This window comes from Podarcis tiliguerta (genome assembly GCF_965153285.1).
Source record: "Podarcis tiliguerta genome assembly, chromosome: 14".
In the NCBI taxonomy this organism is placed as follows: domain Eukaryota; kingdom Metazoa; phylum Chordata; class Lepidosauria; order Squamata; family Lacertidae; genus Podarcis; species Podarcis tiliguerta.
This window is the reverse complement of record NC_139547.1, coordinates 18,687,528-18,702,862: the sequence shown is the minus strand read 5'-3', so window position 1 is coordinate 18,702,862 and position 15,335 is coordinate 18,687,528. Positions and strand designations below refer to the sequence as shown.

The 15,335-nt window shown below is 43.1% G+C and overlaps 1 protein-coding gene across 4 annotated transcripts in view; it reads left to right on the top strand.

Annotated features, from left to right (window-relative positions):
* Window positions 1-623: 623 nt before the first annotated feature.
* FANCI (FA complementation group I) overlaps window positions 624-15,335 on the top strand; it is a 29,164-nt gene continuing 14,452 nt past the window's right edge. For 2 of the 4 annotated variants that reach the window (XM_083411844.1, XM_083411842.1), the window contains exons 1-20: window positions 624-709; window positions 1,004-1,074; window positions 1,576-1,670; window positions 2,826-2,898; window positions 3,639-3,769; window positions 5,048-5,204; window positions 5,298-5,355; window positions 6,393-6,434; window positions 6,942-7,065; window positions 7,547-7,632; window positions 7,813-7,945; window positions 9,229-9,321; window positions 9,503-9,639; window positions 9,985-10,165; window positions 10,659-10,746; window positions 12,223-12,353; window positions 12,953-13,023; window positions 13,838-13,952; window positions 14,066-14,188; window positions 14,562-14,630. In XM_083411844.1, the coding sequence (XP_083267970.1) occupies window positions 1,587-1,670; window positions 2,826-2,898; window positions 3,639-3,769; window positions 5,048-5,204; window positions 5,298-5,355; window positions 6,393-6,434; window positions 6,942-7,065; window positions 7,547-7,632; window positions 7,813-7,945; window positions 9,229-9,321; window positions 9,503-9,639; window positions 9,985-10,165; window positions 10,659-10,746; window positions 12,223-12,353; window positions 12,953-13,023; window positions 13,838-13,952; window positions 14,066-14,188; window positions 14,562-14,630 (1,896 nt within the window). In that variant the 5' untranslated portion in view covers window positions 624-709; window positions 1,004-1,074; window positions 1,576-1,586. Of the gene's footprint in view, window positions 812-1,003; window positions 1,075-1,575; window positions 1,671-2,825; window positions 2,899-3,638; window positions 3,770-5,047; window positions 5,205-5,297; window positions 5,356-6,392; window positions 6,435-6,941; window positions 7,066-7,546; window positions 7,633-7,812; window positions 7,946-9,228; window positions 9,322-9,502; window positions 9,640-9,984; window positions 10,166-10,658; window positions 10,747-12,222; window positions 12,354-12,952; window positions 13,024-13,837; window positions 13,953-14,065; window positions 14,189-14,561; window positions 14,631-15,335 lie in introns of all 4 variants that reach the window. The other 2 variants (XM_083411845.1, XM_083411843.1) reach the window with 2 other exon arrangements.

The following is a 15,335-nucleotide window of genomic DNA, read 5'->3' as shown; positions in this document are numbered from 1 at the left end:
TTATTGCTTTCATTTTATGGATCAATGGTCTCGTTAGATAGTAAAATTCACGTTAAATTGCTGTTTTAGGGGTTGTTTTTAAAAGTCTGGAATGGATTAATCTATTTTACATTACTTTCCATGGGAAAGCGCACCTTGGTTTTGGAACGCTTTGATTTTGGAACAGACTTCCAAAACGTATTAAGTTTGAGAACCAAGGTACCATTGTAATTTCTTTTATCTGTCCTGAATCTTCCAGCATTCAGCTTCACCCGATGATTTCTTGTGTTCAGAGGAAGAAACACTTTTCTCTATCCATGCATACTTGTATAAAAAGTACCAAGAACTTGCTAAAAGCAAGAAGCCCCAAGCACTGCAACCGTTCTTCATAGGAGAGTCTCTCTGGGCTTTTATTTAGTGAGCGCCCCTTTTATCTAGTTTCTGTCCCTGTCCCCACCGTTTTCGTAAATCGGCAGGCAGCAAGTCTCGAACGTGCCATCTTCCCATTACCGCGCCGGCCACCCTACGCGCTGCGCCACAGCACCATCCGGGGACTTATCTTGCAGCGGGGGGGGGGGTTGGGGGGGGAGAACAACGGCGAAGCGGAGGCGGCGCATGGGTTGCCTAGGGAAACGGAAGCTGTTCAGAGAGGGGCGGGACTCCGTTGCCGGGGCAACGCCGACGAAGTTCCAGGCGGGAAATTCGGCGCTCGGGGAAGTTTTGAAGGAAGGTGAGGCCGGGAAGCCGCGCCTGAGGCAAAACAGAGAAGAGGGTCGGCAGCGGGAGGGGGCGCGGACGTGAGAGGGTCACGTGGCCGGAGTCGTGGCCGAAGGTGGGTCACGAGGCTGAGCGGTGATTGTTGGTCATTAGCCAAAAAAAAAAAGACAAGTATTTTTTTTGGGGGGGGGGGGCTTCCTTTGAGCCAGGTTAGAAAAAAAGGGGGAAGGTGAAACTGTGTCTCTGAGCATGTGGAGAGTGTCTCTTTTGTTTATAACGGTTTCTGTACCATTTCCCCCCCCTACAGGGAGCTCAAAGTGGCATAAATGATTCCCACTCCCTATATTTCCAGTTTTGTCAGCGTAACAAGCCTGTGAGGTAGGTTTGGCTGAGGGTTGAGATTGGCCTATTGAGCTTTATGAATGTGGTGTTGTGTTGAAACAAGAGTCTTCCTGATTGGCTGCACCATCATGGATACACCTGTGTCGCCCCAGATAGGAAAGTTTGGTAGAAGACGTGAAAAGAAGCCCAGCGGTTGCAGCAAAGTTGTGGCAAGTGGCTGTACATTTGAATACTTTCCCGCTCGCTGCAGTCATACAAAAATACAAAGACAACCCCAGCGTGTCATTAAGGAGTCATCCAAACTTCAGTTCCACCCCATCCCAACATATGTAATGCGCTTTTTAAATTGGATTCAAACACATCCCTGCTTGTAGTGCAATCCACAAAAAGCTTTACAGTTTGAGGCTGCTATTCGCATCAATTTACCTTTCGAGGCCTTAGATACGGAGGCAATCTGAGTCTCCTCTGTTTGTTTCTGTAGGTTAAACTCTTTTTGCTAATTTTACAGATCACAAGTTTTTTGTTTTGTTTCGCCAGCTCTATTAACAATGGACCAGAAAATCCTGACCTTAGCGGCACATGAAAAAGCTGAGCAACTTCAGGCATGCCTGCAAAGCCTGAAAGAAAATGAGGTGAGCTGTTGTGATTCCCACAGTATTTCAGTTGGGGGGGGGGGGAAATCCACTGATAGTTTGCCCTTGTTTGGGACTGATTGTAAAGAGGAAAAGCGAACCTGTGGTCCTCTGTATGTAGCTGAACTCGCAACTCCCATCAACCCAAAACACATAGAGAACCACTCCTATCCCTACCTTTGGACATTGCTCATTCTTTTCAGTGTATTTGTTTCACCATCATGGCTTCCATGATCAGTATTTTTGTGTCCAAATTGTGAGGCATCCATATGTAGTACATTAATGGACCTTTATTCATAGTGTGCTAATTGCACGAGTTGCAAGTTGCTAGATATTTGTATTTATTCCTGTTGTATTTCTGTTTCCTTCTACTAACTCATAGCTGTGGGAATTCCCATGCAATCGGGAAAATGGTAAAAATTGTGGTGACTCTGTCAGTGGGCAGCTATGCATCTGCCGTATGCCAAAGTGCTGCAACTTTTGCATTCTGCACTATACAGTATGTTTGTATGTTTTGTATGTTTTTATACGTCTCCCTCCTCCTGTAATGTTACCTCCTGTACAATTTTATGACAGCTAGATAATGTTTTGCTTCCATTTTTCATCATTGTGTTAAGGTTGTCAAGTCTTCTGCCTTTTACTAACTGCTAATGACAAGTATATCCAATGCCTTTCTTGCTCCTCTTAGAAATCATAGGCAAGTGGATTGTCACTTCCAGTTTTTCATGGCCTTCAAGTGGTTACTGTAGTACTGTATATAATTCACAAAAATGTTTTTGGGAGCATTTGTTCCTCTGTGGTTCTCCCTTTTCATGAACATGGTGTATTTTAACTGCATGTCAGGCTATCTAGTAACAGGCCGTTCATCTAGTCATCTGTGATGAGTGGAGGTTGCTTCCAGGTGACCAGGCATGGAGAACTGAAAAAAGTTTAGGGTTAGGCAGCCACAAATGATTAATGTAAGTATGTGTAGGCTAGTAAATATTTTGGATGTATCTGTAAGGCCGTATTAAGAGGACGGTAAATTTATGTGCCTTAGTGATGATTGTATGGAAATTAGTACCTGGTTAGTTTCAGTGTTTCTATTATCATTGGATGTAGAAGCTTAAAGTGATGATAAATGAATCTTGTGCTTTCCCCCCCTTCTTGCTGCAGCTGAAAGGCTTAATCACAAAGCAGGCTTTGAAGGGAAAGGAGATTGGTGCCCTCCTGAGAGGAATCTTCAAAGGTACCGCACAATGAGTTGTGATAGACTGATCGATGAATCCGTTTTTTTACCTAACTGTTCCATGTATGACATTGATATCTTACAGTGCAACCCTAATCATATCTACTCAGAAGCAAGTCCTGTTGAATTGGGTTAGGATTGCAGCCTTAAGCAAGTACTTGAGTGTGGCTGCAATCCTATGTTCATTTACTTGGAAGTAAACTCAGCTGATGTCAGTGGGACTTGCTGCTGAACAGAGAAATATGGGACTGTGCTGTAAACAATCTTCTAGATTTTTATTTGTTTTTTTTAGAGACATGCGGTGGACCAACTGAATGAAGTGATCCCCAGTGCCCAGTTTGGGAACCCTTGTTCTAGACAGTATTGCTTGCAGGTGGGGAGAGTTCTTTTGAACTTGTCCCAGCAGTTGGGTTTCCTGATCACTTAAATGTGCCAGTGTTAAGTAATTCCATGTGGACACAACTGATGTTTATTTGTGAACAAGATACAAAAATATAGACTATGAAAGGGGATATTTTAATTTGGAGCTTCTATTAATAAAGGAATTTGGGAGTCATGCAGAACCCTTTAGCTGTTTAAATTGCACAGAAGAAAGTGAGTAAATGGTCAGAAAAATTATTGAGAGTGTTGGTGAAGTCTAGGCCATCAGCTTCTCTTTTATCTCTTGTAAGAGCTGTCTTAAAATGTTTGCTCAAGTAACTTCTTTATTGTTTTTGTTTCCCTTGGGAATTCCACTCTAGGTTCTCCTTGCTTCCAACAGGCGGGTGTTGTTAGGAGGCTCAGTGTTTATAAGCATTGTGTCCAGTTGGTGGAGTCGGGGGACCTGCATGTGGAAGTTGCATCTGAAATTATACGGCTGCTTATGTTAGAGGTAGGAATGGAGTTATCAAGACTGGTTTCTCCAGCTCTGCAAAGTGTTATGGAGATGATGGTTCCCTTCCACTTCTAGATTCCACGCTTAAATTACATTGCGGTCATCTCCTGAGAATCCTGACCCTATGCATGTTGCAGAACATGCATGTTATCTAGTGGGGCTGATTTTCAAGACACTATGTGTGATTGCAGCTTTAGAGAGCAATCCTTAACTATTAAGAAGGGCAGGTAAGGAAGGGGCTATTTGATACTGTGGGCCTCCTTCTCTGCAGATGGAGGAGTCCCCAGTGTGGTGGAAGAAAGCGGTGCTGTGGTCACTGACTTGCCACCAATGCTCTGTGTGTGGTGGAGCCATGAATGGGACACATTGTGGGGAGGCTGTGATTTTTCCAAAACCAAAGCCTCCTTGTTCCCCAGACACGGATTCTACCCACATACGCACACGCCATTACTCTGTTCATCTCCTTGGTGATGAAATAATTTCTAGGTCACAGGTTTCCTCCTGGTGTTACTCCTTTTGCCTTTGACAACAGTTCAGCACAGTGTAATTTTGTAAGTGAGGCTTCTCCTACCGCTTAGGTCTATCACAGGAAAGTTTTCATCTGCTCAGTTTCTGTGCTTGAAGTACAGGATCGGGACCTCACTGCACGTGTGCATATTTAACATGATCAAAGGTATCCAATCACCCATTCCCTCTCCCCTCCCTCTCATTATATATAATGGCCTGATGACTTCTGTTTCAGTGTATCTGAAGAAGTGTACATGCACACGAGAGCTTATACCTAAAACTACTCAGTTGGTCTGTAGGGTGCTACATTATAATTTTTAAATTCTTTTGGAAGGTTTTTTTTAAAGACTTTCTTAGATCATATAACTTTTTTGAAGACTTGATTCTTTTAAGGGAGTTTTTAGGTTTTTAAGAAGAGTCTTTTTAACTATCTTTTTAAAGAATTGTTGTAATTTATTTTGACTATGGCAGACCAACACGGCTACCTACTTGAGTCTACGATCAAAGGTAGTTTGTATAGTTACAACATTCTAGGCCTTCAGGTTGTTTTTGGCTAATGGTGTCATGTAATAAATAAGTGATAACGTTAACTTCCTTTCACCCGAGGAAAGACACCCCTGTGTGTTCATGCAACAACTATTTCTAATGCAGCTTTCACTGGCAACTTGAGATTGTATTTTTAAAATACTTTTGTTATTTTAGTTTGGAACCCCCCCTTGGTGCATATTTTCATATTCATCTTCCCATATCTTGTCCCTTATTTTTCAGGCTCATGAGCTGCCAGGGTCTGCATTGGCTGACCTGGCAACCTCGTTTGTTGAAGCTATCAAAGGTGGCATCTTGCTCAGTGGCAGGTCTTTGGAGCTATTCCCTACAGTTCTGACTGCACTAGCGACAGCTAAAGAGACACTGGTTTATGGGGCAGGTAAGCCCTATCCCTTCTTTCTTCCTTATTTTCATTTGACTAGCAACTTGTCCTAAGTGCACTTGTACTGTGTGCTTTCCCACCCCTTTCCAGGTGAGCTGAGTGGGGAAGAGTTTAAGAAACAGCTGATCAATACACTTTGTTCCAGCAGGTAGGCATGTCTTCAGCAGGTCATGTACAGTTCTGTGCTTGCCTTTAGAATTGTTCAGAATGCACCTGTTTTATGTAAGCAACTCTTTGCTATGTTTTACCCAGTCAAATGTTAAACTCTGGTACTGGTTTTTATTGGTGTTCTTACTTGACTTCCACCAAAATGGTGAGTTGCAACAACATAAAAATGCAATAGCAAAACCAGTTAAAACATTTTACAATCAAAAGAACAAGGGTGGGTCCTAAATATTCTTTTTGTTTGAGTGTTAGTATTTTGCTTTCCAAATCACATTCCTCTAGCAGTCAACTAGCCTCTCAAGCCTCTCAGGATCATGTACATGGAAATATTACAAGTTTAATAAAATCTTGCTTTTCAGTATTGCACCATCTCAGCACAGGAAACCAACTGTCTAGCCTGCAACATGGGTCCTAAATATATATTTTGAGGTGTCAAAGACCACGGTAAAGTGTGCCTGTATCATTTTAGAAAAGCTATACAATAAAGGTGCCAGGCACACCTCTTTCAGGAGGAAATTCCACAGCTTAGGGGTTGCCACAGAGAATTGCCTCTCCTGGGCTGCCACCACTGAACTTCTGAGGGTGGCAGAATAACAAAGAAGGCTCCTTCTGCCAGTCTTAACACCCAAGAGGGTCTGTAAGGAAGGAGATAGTCTTTTCAGATATTTGGGGCCTAAGTTTTTAGGGCTTTGAACACCCACATGAGGGCCGTGAATCACATCTGGAAATGAACTGGCAACCTGTACAGGGTTGTTGCTTTCTTTTTTAGAAAAGGGGGGCAATTATATGTGTTCTAACTAGGACCCCAGCCAGTAATCTGGCTATTGAAGTTTCTGAGTCATCTTCAAGGGCAGCTATTGCAATTAATCCAACTGTAGGTGCACTGGGGCAGACATCTGTCTCACCACCCCTTTATTTCACAAACTGTCATGTGTAACACAACTATCCCTGCTGGAAGTATTTTTTGTTAGTACTTTATTTTCTGTTTTCAAACCTTCTGATTGATTTTTATATGGGCAGGTGGAGTTCTCAACATGTGATACATCTCTCCTCCATGTTCAGGTAGCCTCTCTACAATTTTTTTATTTTCTTTTTTTCATTGCTGACTTGGGGAGCACTTACAGAGGTGAGGGGAGAGCAGTTTGACTAGGCATGTCATTCATAATCCATGCTTGCACTTTGGAAGAAGTTCTAGTTGGCCAAGTGTTTCCTAAGTGGGAAAGGTTCTTGATCCAAGGCTAATTTCTGGGATATACCATTTGGGGGCCAGTGTAGTGGAGACAGTATCAGACATGGAGCATGGAGACTTGGATTAAAATCCCCACTTAACCATGAATGATTGTGGGCCAGTCTCAACCTAACCTGCCACACAGGATTGTTGTGAAGATAACTTGAGGGGTGGGGCTGCCTTGAGCCCCTTGGAAGAAAGTTGGGCTATGAATGTAAATCATAAATAATACTTGCTGGTTTTTGTACCGTGGTGTTTGTGGATCCAGAGGCTTCTCTGCTGTTGTTTTGGACTGATGTTTGGGTAGATGATCTGGACTGGCTTTCATCTTTACTCTGCAGGGACATCCCACTGAGTGCAGAAGAGCTGCAGTTTGTGGTGGAAAAGGTCTTAAGGATGTTCTCTCAGTTGGACCTCCAAGAAATCCCTCCTTTAGTTTATCAGCTTCTGTTGCTTTCTGCAAAGGTAAGCTTTTTGGAAAATTTGACCAGGCTCCGCAAATCTCAAAACCTGGACCCTGCAACTGACATGCAGTAGGTTCTGTGGATGAGTCAGATCACATAATGATGATGATGATAACAACAACAATAAGTAATAATACTACTAATTATTATTTATACCCTTCTCATCTGGATAGGCGATTTCCAATATATATAAAAACATTATCTAACATTAAACATTAACAACTTCCAATTCAGCCCAGCATTGCCTAGTCTGATTGTTAGAAGTTTTTCAGGGTCTTGGGGAGAGATCTTTCCTGGTACCTGGTCCTTTTAACTGGAGATGCCAGAAAGTTTTAATCTGATACCTTCTGCATCTAAACATGCACTCCACTACTGAGACATAATCTCTCTCCAAATGTTTGTATGAATGTTTATTGTTACTGTACTTTATTACCGTAATACTGTGGTGCACTTTCTGTTTACTTTGTCTTGTGATCTTTCAGGGCAGCAAGAAAAACATTTTGGAAGGGATAATCAACTTTTTCAATCAGATGGATAAGAAGCAAAAAGAAGAGCAGGGAAATTCAGAGTGAGTCCCCTCTTATATTCTCATTTTTCTGCTCTGATATTTGTTACTCTCTTTTCCCTGTAAGGACACCTTCGATTCTGGGGCAAATGTGTTGTTTTAGTTTCTCTGCGGTTGTCCTTATTCCATCCCTGCCACAACTGTCTTTCTATCTTTGGCCTCTCTGTGACTGATTCTTTTCAGATCAATGGACCTTGAAGAAGCCACAGTGCCCCAGGACCAACTTCGCCATGTGGAAGGCACAGTCATTCTGCATATCGTGCTGGCTATTACTCTGGACCAGGATTTGGGAAAAGAGCTAATAAAATACTTAAAGGTATATCAAATGCATAATGTTGATGCTGAGGATGTCGCTGATATGCCAGATATTGGTAGCATTAATCTGTTTATGCCAATGCTAGATATAGTTTGGTCTGTGTTGATAACAGTCTTCTAGGACTGAACTCACCGCTTGGGACATTGTTCTGACCTAAGCTAATTGTGGCTTTGAATGCCAGTCACTCCTAGAATTCTGTGATGTCTTACCTGCTTTCATTTTTTTCCAGCTGGGTGAAATGCTTGCTGGCTTTGGCATTGTGTTCCTGGTTGTTTTAAGCCACACTTCTTTATGTCTGATTTATAGGGAGCTGTGGTGTAATGTCATCTTACCACATTAAACAATTGCATTGCTGAAACTGGCAGCTGAAATGGGGGTGTGGCTCTGTGGGTCTGATGCTTGTTCCCAGGTTAATAAATGATGACTTATTAAATCAGGAATGTTACATCCAAATGGAGCCCCTCTTTTGCAGAAAGAGAGGCACAAAAATCAACGTAATCTGGCAGCCCTGCTTATGTTAACCCAACCACATGGACCTAGTGGCTGGACTTGTGTCCTCTTTTTGGCTCTTTCTCCCTGCAAGACAAAGAGAAAGGGGTAGAAGGGAGATTCAGAATTCAGCTCTGCAGCATTTACACAGCTGTGGGAGCAAAACAGTCCCAAGCGCTGCATTTATAGCCAAGCAGTTTCTCAAAGAGGACTGCGTTAGGAAGGCTATCTGTAAGATGGTCTCTTTTCCTGTAAAAAAGGAGAGCGAAAGGCTTTACACAGGCTTGAACCAACTCTGCTGCCTAACCATCCCCATCTTTTGTTGAAGTTTTGGAGAGAAAAGTATTTGGGGCACAAGGAACCAGAGGGGCTTGGAGAATGCTGTGATGGCTTCTGCCATCCAAGTGCAAACTTGGCTTTTGACTTTTGTTTAGAAGAGCTGAACATTCAACCAAAGCTGAGAACTATGTGTCCGAATAACTAAGCCAATGCTAGCTGTTGCAGAAAACACTGAGCTACATGAATCAATGGTCTGAGTCCCTATAAGACAGCTTGATGTAGAATAAATTACATGATGAAACAGATTCAGTGACATAGCTGCCAAGCTTAGTCCGCTGAGACAAGAGGAACACTCATATCCATTATTGGTCTAACTTCCATTCTAACTATAGTTTTAAATAAAAAAGGAAACATTTACTTTATAAATCACACACACACACACAGAGTATATATATAATCATCTCATTATAAATATGAAGCCCTCTAACTTTCTCCATTTGCTTGATGCTTTGTAGACTGAGCAACAAGGGGATCTTAGCAAGGTCTTGTGTCCCTTCAGCATAACCATTCTGCTCTCAGTGACCAGAATACACCGATTTGAAGACCAGGTATGTCTTTCCCTGCTAGCGCTTGACTACATCAGTGAGCCTGATAGAGAATATTTAGGTGGGCTGATGGAGCTTTTAGTTGGCAGGTTTGTTCACGCAATGTTTGGTTCTGGCTGGGACTCTCAGTGGTGGAAATTGGACAAGCGTAATCTCTCTTGCCCACTCAACTTTTGTGCTTTAGGTCTTTGACTTTTTGAAATCTTCAGTTATGAGGAGCTTCAAGGACAAGCAGTTTCTTCAGGGCTCCAAGTTCCTGCAGGAATTGGCTCCTCAAAACTATGACATATCTGCCGTGGTTTTGGAAGTTGTGGCAAACAGGTGAGTTTCTGCAGTCTACCAATGAAGAACTTGATGGACAAATTTCTCACCGTTTCTCTTCTCTCTCCTCAACCCCTGGCATTATTCTTCGATAGTAATGCACACATTTAGTAAGTGGGGAGATAAGGATGCTGTAGAGTATTGTTGCCTTTGCAAAAATGCCCGGTTCTGCCCATGCCCAAGAATGTACATAAAAAGAATCTGCTTATGCCCATCTGGTTCTGCAACCTATTCTTACAGTGGTGAACCATATGCATATGCAAAGCCTGTAAGCAAATGAATAAAAAGTAAATGTTCTTTTAAAGTTGCTGTCTCCCTCTCCCTTCTTTTAATGACTCCATCCAGTGTGTTCGGTTGGGATCATGTGACTCGGGGCCTGGTGGATCTTGGATTCATCCTGATGGACTCCTATGGGCCAAAAAGAACTTTGGGAGGCAAAGTCATGGAAACGAACCACGGCCTTTCTAAAACTCCAGCCCAGCAAGCTTGTAAGTTGGGAACTGATCTCCTATTGGAAGCCTTCAAGGTAAGGAGATGCCATTATAGGGAAACAGCTGTGATTTATATCGTCTTCTCCAGTTCTTTGATAACATTTCAAGCATTGTTGAATCTTTCAGTTAAAATTGGAGCCACACCTTTCTTCCTTAAATCCAAAAATGTTTACTTTTACACCATATAAGAGAAGGAATTGCATACCCCTTGTATGTTCCTGCACGAGTCACAGTTCTGAGCACAACTTATGATTAGGCTGAGCTAAGCACACAGTAGTGATATGCACACATTTTGAGGTTGGCTAGCTGCCTTTGTCTGCACCAAAAGTGACTGATCCATCATCCTTTGCCGGAGGGACATTAATTCGGGTGAGGGTCTTTCCTTCCACTTGCTCCATAGTTAGGGTTATGTTAGTCATAGCAGCAATATTGGAGTAAACTTTTTTTATGGTCTGATAAATCTGCAAGTCTGGCTACAGCCTCAAAAGTCGACCTATGACTGAATTTTAGTGTCCTGTCTGCTTTCAGGTCCATGAACCGATCCGAAGTGAAATACTGGAACAGGTCCTGAACAGAGTCATCACAAATGCAGGCTCCCCTATCAGCCACTTCTTAGGTAACTGTGAAATGAGCAAAGGGGGCACATTATTGCAAGGGAAATCTCATGATCTCATGTCTGCACAGTTCGATAAAACAGCTTCTTGGTTTCTTTCCTCCCTCAACTTCAGAAGGGAGTGGTGCTCCATCTGTTTTCCAGATCCATAATTGTCTGTCTTTAAGAAGTAGAAGTCTCACATAGCAGTCATACTCTCTTGTGTAAAAATGTAAAGGTAAAGGACCTCTGGACAATTAAGTCCAGTCAAAGGCGACTATGGGATTGTGGCGCTCATCTTGCTTTCAGGCCGAGGGAGCTGATGTTTGTCCACAGACAGCTTTCCGGGTCCTGTGGCCAGCATGACTAAATTGTTTCTGGCACAACAAAACACCATGACGGAAACCAGAGTGCAAGGAAACGCTGTTGAGCTTCCCACCGCAGTGGTACCTATTTATCTACTTGCACTGGTGTGCTTTCAAACTGCTAGGTTGGCAGGAGCTGTGTCAGACCAACGGGAGCTAACCCAGTCGCAGGGATTTGAACCGCCGACCTTCCGATCGGCAAGCCCAAGAGGCTCAGTGGTTTAGACACTCTCTCATGTACCTTATGATTGTTATATGTTTTGTTGTTTTTGAAAAACTATACCAGTCTTTCCATTTACAGAAAGGGAGTTTATGCAAAGAAAGTCCAAGGGAGTTTATGCAAAGGAAACCACACCAGATTGCTGCCAAACCTAAAAGCCAGTGGTTTGTAGCAGTTGTAGTCAAAATGCAGTTTATTCCCAATTAGAGCCCCAGTTGCATACAAAGTTATTTTCCCACACCCATTTTATCCTCATAACAACCCTGCGATGTAGGTTAGGTTGAGAGATGGAGACTGACTCTCGTTTGCTAACTGAGCTTCCTGGCTGATTAGGGCTTTGAATACGAGTCTTTTTGGTCTTTGTCTGAAATACCGTATTTTTCACCCTATAGGACGCACTTTTTCCCCTCCAAAAATGAAGGGGAAATGTGTGTGCATCCTATGGGGCGAATGCAGGCTTTCGCTGAAGCCTGGAGAGCGAGGGGGGTCGGTGCGCAGAGACTTTGCCGGCACCCAGAAGCTTGGGGCGCGCTGAGCTCCGCATGCCCCAAGCTTCGGGATTAGTGCAGCGCACCTAGGGGGGAAAAATATTTTTTCCCCCTTTATTTCCCCCCCAAAAAACTAGGTGCGTCCTATGGGCCGGTACGTCCTGTGGGGCGAAAAATACGGTACTTAGTGTCTGGCCCTCAATCCTTAGTGAGTACATATTTGAAGAAGTCAGTTGTATGACCTCTTATCTTTCACTGTTCTACTTTTTTTGGAAGGTGACTTCATAATTTGTGCAGTTGTCTTTTCTTGATCTGTGAACCTACGAATCAAATGCACTTCTTTTTCTGTCCCTGGTTCTTGACATCTTGGCCTTCTTTTTCTCTTATTGAAGGCTGCAGCTCTCCTTGTTACCGTTTTCTCTTTCAGATCTGTTGTCCGGTATTATCCTGTCTGCCCCGCTCATCCTTCAGCAGTCTTCTTCAAAAGTCGCAGAGGCCTTTGATCATTTGTCATTCCTGCCTCTTGACACAGTACAAGGGTTGCTTAAGGCCGTGCAGGTAAAGTTCTTTTGTACTGGTCAGTTTTCAGCTGAAAAAGTCCTCAAAATATCTTACGAAAGAGTGCAGCATATTAAAAAAAATACTTCAAAATATATTACTACTCTTAAATTCATTCATTAAAATAGCTTTTTATCCTTTCTTTCCATTTAAAACAAATCATTGAGACACCTTGCAATCTCATCCGTATATTTAAAAATCAATAAAAGATGGAAAGGGCATGGGATATAAAGTTAATGTTTCAGAGATCAAAGAACTCAGCAGGCCAGACAATTGCTAGAAAACTGATGTTTCTGCATAGTGGCATAAAATTGTTGAGAATGTGGGACAGGTTCCCCTTGACAAGGCATTCTAAAGTCTAGGTGATGCTTTCACCTGTATGTCAACCAAACGCTACACTCAGGTCTTGCTTGTGGGCTTCCCGTTTATTTCTTGCAGTTCTCTTGCGGCTCATAGATTGGGAATGACTGACGTGGCTCTTTGATTAGGCTGATACAATGTCCTCCTCATCCCTCTCTTCTTGGCCTTCCTGCTGCTGCTGCTGCTCCTTTAGTGAAAGTGCAGAACACTTGGTTTAATGCATTCTTTTTTTCTCCTAGCCCCTGCTGAAAATTAGCATGTCCATGAGGGACTCTCTGATCCTTGTTCTTCGCAAATCAATGTTTTCTGGGTAAGCTGCCATTTTTTATGCTTTCAAAGTAAATAGACATCTATGGAGTTCCTTGGTTTCCCTACCCTCACCCCTCACTGCTTTTATCACATAAACAACACATGTGGAAAGGAGGATGTAACCTGAGGAGAGTCCCAAGAGCCAGATGGGGTCGCCAGGAGTGCCATACGCTCCAAATTCTGCATGCGTTAGTTTTTTTACCCAAGGGCTTACCCAGAACTCCATTTGCCCTGCCTCTCCCCACCCCCTGGCTGGAAAAAACCCAGTCTTTAGTACTGAATCAGAGCAAACAGCAACTGGGTTTTCTGCAGATTGCTGTTTGTTCTGATTTAGCACAAAATAGTAGGTTTTCTGCTTGGACCCATGACTTTCTAGGCACAGGACAAGTGTGGGCAAGCCCTTTCCTGAAGCCTCGGGGGAATTAGTTTCTCCACGACATGAAAAATTGAACCAAAGTTCATCATGCTTGGTTGATAGAAATAATTATTTATAATGGGTCCCAATAATAAAATGTAAAAATAAGTAGCTGTCTTTAAAAAACAGGGTTGCTGTCTTTTAAAAAACAACACACAGCACATTTTATCCACTTGATCGTACCGTAAACAAGCAACCCTGCACACCTTTGTGGCTTTCCACTCTAGGTTTGTTTGTTTGTCGTTTTATCTCTTCGCTCCAACTTTTATTTAAGGGAATTCAGCTCATCAAGCTTTGTCCACCATGAACAAGGTAGGGAGGACAGGGCACCCCAGAATTCTCAGAAGAAGCCTCCATGGGTGTCCTTAATTGTTCTCTCTTGCCTCTGTTTCCATCACAGGCAGCTGGAGGCCCGTAAGTCAGCAGTTGCTGGGTTTCTGCTCCTCTTAAAGAATTTTAAGGTTCTGGGTAGCTTGACCTCCTCCCAATGCAGCCAGGCAATTGGTGCGAGTCAGGTAAGCAGCCAGCAGCTTCCCAAAGGTCCTGTGCAGCCCCAGGCACATAGGATTGTGGCTTCAGTCATAATAAACCGGAGATGATTTCTCATGACTCTGTTACTGCCTTCTAGGTCCAGGTGGATGTTCATACCCGCTATAACGCAGCAGCCAATGAGGCCTTCTGCCTAGAAATCCTGGGCAGTTTGAGGCGATGCTTAAGTCAGCAGGCTGATGTCAGATTCATGCTCTATGAGGTAAGGAGGATCCTTTTGGCCGTGGTTCCACATAATTTCTTTGGTTCAAGCAGTGTCGAGGTTGTGGATTAATGTCAGCGTCTGCAGGCCTTTGGGAAGCTGGTTCCTGGTCTTCTGTAAGTGTTTGTGTGCTGGTGTGTTGTAGCGCTCTAGTTGTATAATACCCTTCCGCACCTCTGCTGTGCTTCATGGCAGTGCGATGGGACCTGATTTGGTTTTGTGTGTTATATTGTGAGGATCAGTTTTTGCTTCTGAGCATAGTGGCAGGCAGCAGAGGCAACATGGTTGTCTTCCATTGCCTACAGTGATGAAAATTGCCTGTGAGTGTTTTTAAGGCTCTATTATTATTATTTTAACCTTTCTTTCCTCTCAGGGTTTTTATGATGTCCTGCGGAGAAACTCCCAACTGAGTAATTCCATTCTGGAGATGCTGCTCTCTCAGGTATATGGCAAGATCAAAACATTGCAGGCTTGGTTCAGACAGTATGACAAACCGTAGTTTGGTATTGCATGTCCCAGCCCCAGGCTCACATGCTCTCTTCTCCCCAGTCTTCCCCTCCCTGTGTGATCTTGGCTTCTCAGTCAAGTCAGGCCTTTATTGTGCATAGCCAAGGGCCATTACCAATCTTAGTTTCTGATTCTGGTTTCAAATTCAGGTTTATAGGGAAAGCACAAACCAGAGCATCCTGGTTCGGACAAAATGGCAACCTTAGACCCGGAAGGTTTTTCTGTTACCATTTTTTGTTAGTTTTTAAGATGCCATAGGACACTTCATTGCTGATTCTGGTTTCAAATTCAGGTTTATAGGGAAAGCACAAACCAGAGCATCCTGGTTCGGACAAAATGGCAACCTTAGACCCGGAAGGTTTTTCTGTTACCATTTTTTGTTAGTTTTTAAGATGCCATAGGACACTTCATTGCTTTTGCTATCTGGTGGGGTAGCTGAGTTTACACAGCAAGAGGAGGTAACTCATAAGATGAAGTGAGGACGTGCATCAACTTAGAATCTTACCCTTCTCTCTCTCATTTTTTAAAAACTGCTGCTTATACCTGCGTTTCTGGCTGCCACCGTTGGGAAATGTACAGCCATTGATGGTTTAACCAGGGATGGAGAACCTTTCCATGAACCTCATTCCCTCATTGGCAA